Source organism: Opisthorchis viverrini, assembly GCF_000715545.1.
Source record: "Opisthorchis viverrini unplaced genomic scaffold opera_v5_130, whole genome shotgun sequence".
Classification (NCBI taxonomy): Eukaryota; Metazoa; Platyhelminthes; class Trematoda; order Opisthorchiida; family Opisthorchiidae; genus Opisthorchis; species Opisthorchis viverrini.
Window position 1 is genome coordinate 590697 of NW_008751788.1, and position 1372 is coordinate 592068.

The following is a 1372-nucleotide window of genomic DNA, read 5'->3' on the forward strand; positions in this document are numbered from 1 at the left end:
GAAGAATACACTCATCCCCATCCCGACATGGTTTTCAAGGGGGAACTTCCCTGAATCCCAGCTGAGTCTCTCTTTCATGGTGTTCTTCTCCAACGAAATCTGCTGCACCACAGATGTCACAACACAGTACACTTCCAATTAGGTTTCTGAAAACCCTTCAACAACTTCAAACCTGATGAGCCCGAAGAAAGACGAAACTGGTTGTAACCCGTTCAAGAGTATTCAGCAACCTTTTGAGTAGTGTACTACGCCGGTATATAGCTGGTGGTTGAAAACGGAATTGTTAATTCTCAAGTTCAGAACAAATCCGGAGGAATAAATATTCTGCGAGGCAACCTTCCACTATGCCATTAATAAGGTTGTACAATGGAAGAGTCCAACTTGAAAAGACATCTCTCACCTCTAGACTCCATAACGTGACTGCATCCCATTAAAATTTTGTGTCATTTCTCGCGGTGGCCATTCCCTGGAGAGTATTGTGTTTTTAAAGGTACTTTCAAATGCTTAAGGGCAAAGTGGTGACTACCTGCCCCCTTAGAAGTTAGTTGTTCAATTGCAACAGTAACTTTTAAAGCGTACCACAAAGCTACCATACGTTCACCTTTCTTTGAGTGGTTGTGGTGAGACATACTTTACTGATATGTTATCTCTATAGTGTAAGTAGAGGAGAACTTTCAACTTTTTATTGCTTCATCCATTTGAGTTAGGGAGTGAGATGACTCAGTGGTTAAAGCGAAAATTTACTGACCGGATGGTCCGTGGTTCGACATCTGCCTCTCAACTTCCCCTGTCTAGTGTTGTCCAACCTGGCAGTATCCCAGCCCTCGTGCTTCTTTCCGGTGGCACGGCAGCTAGGCGCCAGAAGCGTGTTACAGCTGAACGATTTTTTTCATTTTAGTAAGGTGGGTTCGTTCTTTGAAGAATAAGTGAGAAGGTCACTGCACTGTATTCGAAACTGGCGATGGTTTGGCTATTTCACAAGGCACATGTTAATTCGATTAAATAGTACGAGTCCAAACGGTTCTTCATTCTTTGTATTTGGCACCACCAAGCCAGTGCGTGGCCTTCATCCAAGAAATGGCTCCATTTTTTCACTACACAATAAAGCCAAAAGAAGCGTACAACCCAGTCGACCCCCTCGAAGAGAACAAAACTGATTTGTGAAAATCAATTTGGTATTCACGAGAGACTCAATTGAATCTCTCGTTTACGATATTCTACAACTGAATGGGCTGCAGACAGGTCGCTTCATGTTTCAGTTGGCATGATATTCGAGATATCGCAGTATATTTTCATGAAGAAAACTACTCACAAAGTTGCTGGAAACTCTTCGAGAGCCCACAACCGGTTTCGCCCTTGTTGGAGCTCATCA

At 43.1% G+C, this 1372-nt stretch overlaps 2 protein-coding genes across 2 annotated transcripts in view; one reads left to right on the top strand and one right to left on the bottom strand.

The window, feature by feature from the left end:
* T265_06389 (hypothetical protein) overlaps nt 1-1029 on the bottom strand; it is a gene marked incomplete at both ends in the record, with an annotated part of 4663 nt that extends 3634 nt beyond the window's left edge. The window contains 2 exons of the mRNA XM_009171637.1: nt 745-875; nt 980-1029. Coding sequence (XP_009169901.1) covers nt 745-875; nt 980-1029 — 181 coding nt within the window. The remainder of the gene's footprint in view (nt 1-744; nt 876-979) is intronic.
* The window catches only part of T265_14023 (hypothetical protein), a gene marked incomplete at both ends in the record, with an annotated part of 13485 nt that extends 12113 nt beyond the window's left edge, over nt 1-1372 (top strand). Inside the window, 2 exons of the mRNA XM_009171662.1 lie at nt 704-897; nt 1260-1372. Of these exons, the coding sequence (XP_009169926.1) occupies nt 704-897; nt 1260-1371 (306 nt within the window). The remainder of the gene's footprint in view (nt 1-703; nt 898-1259) is intronic.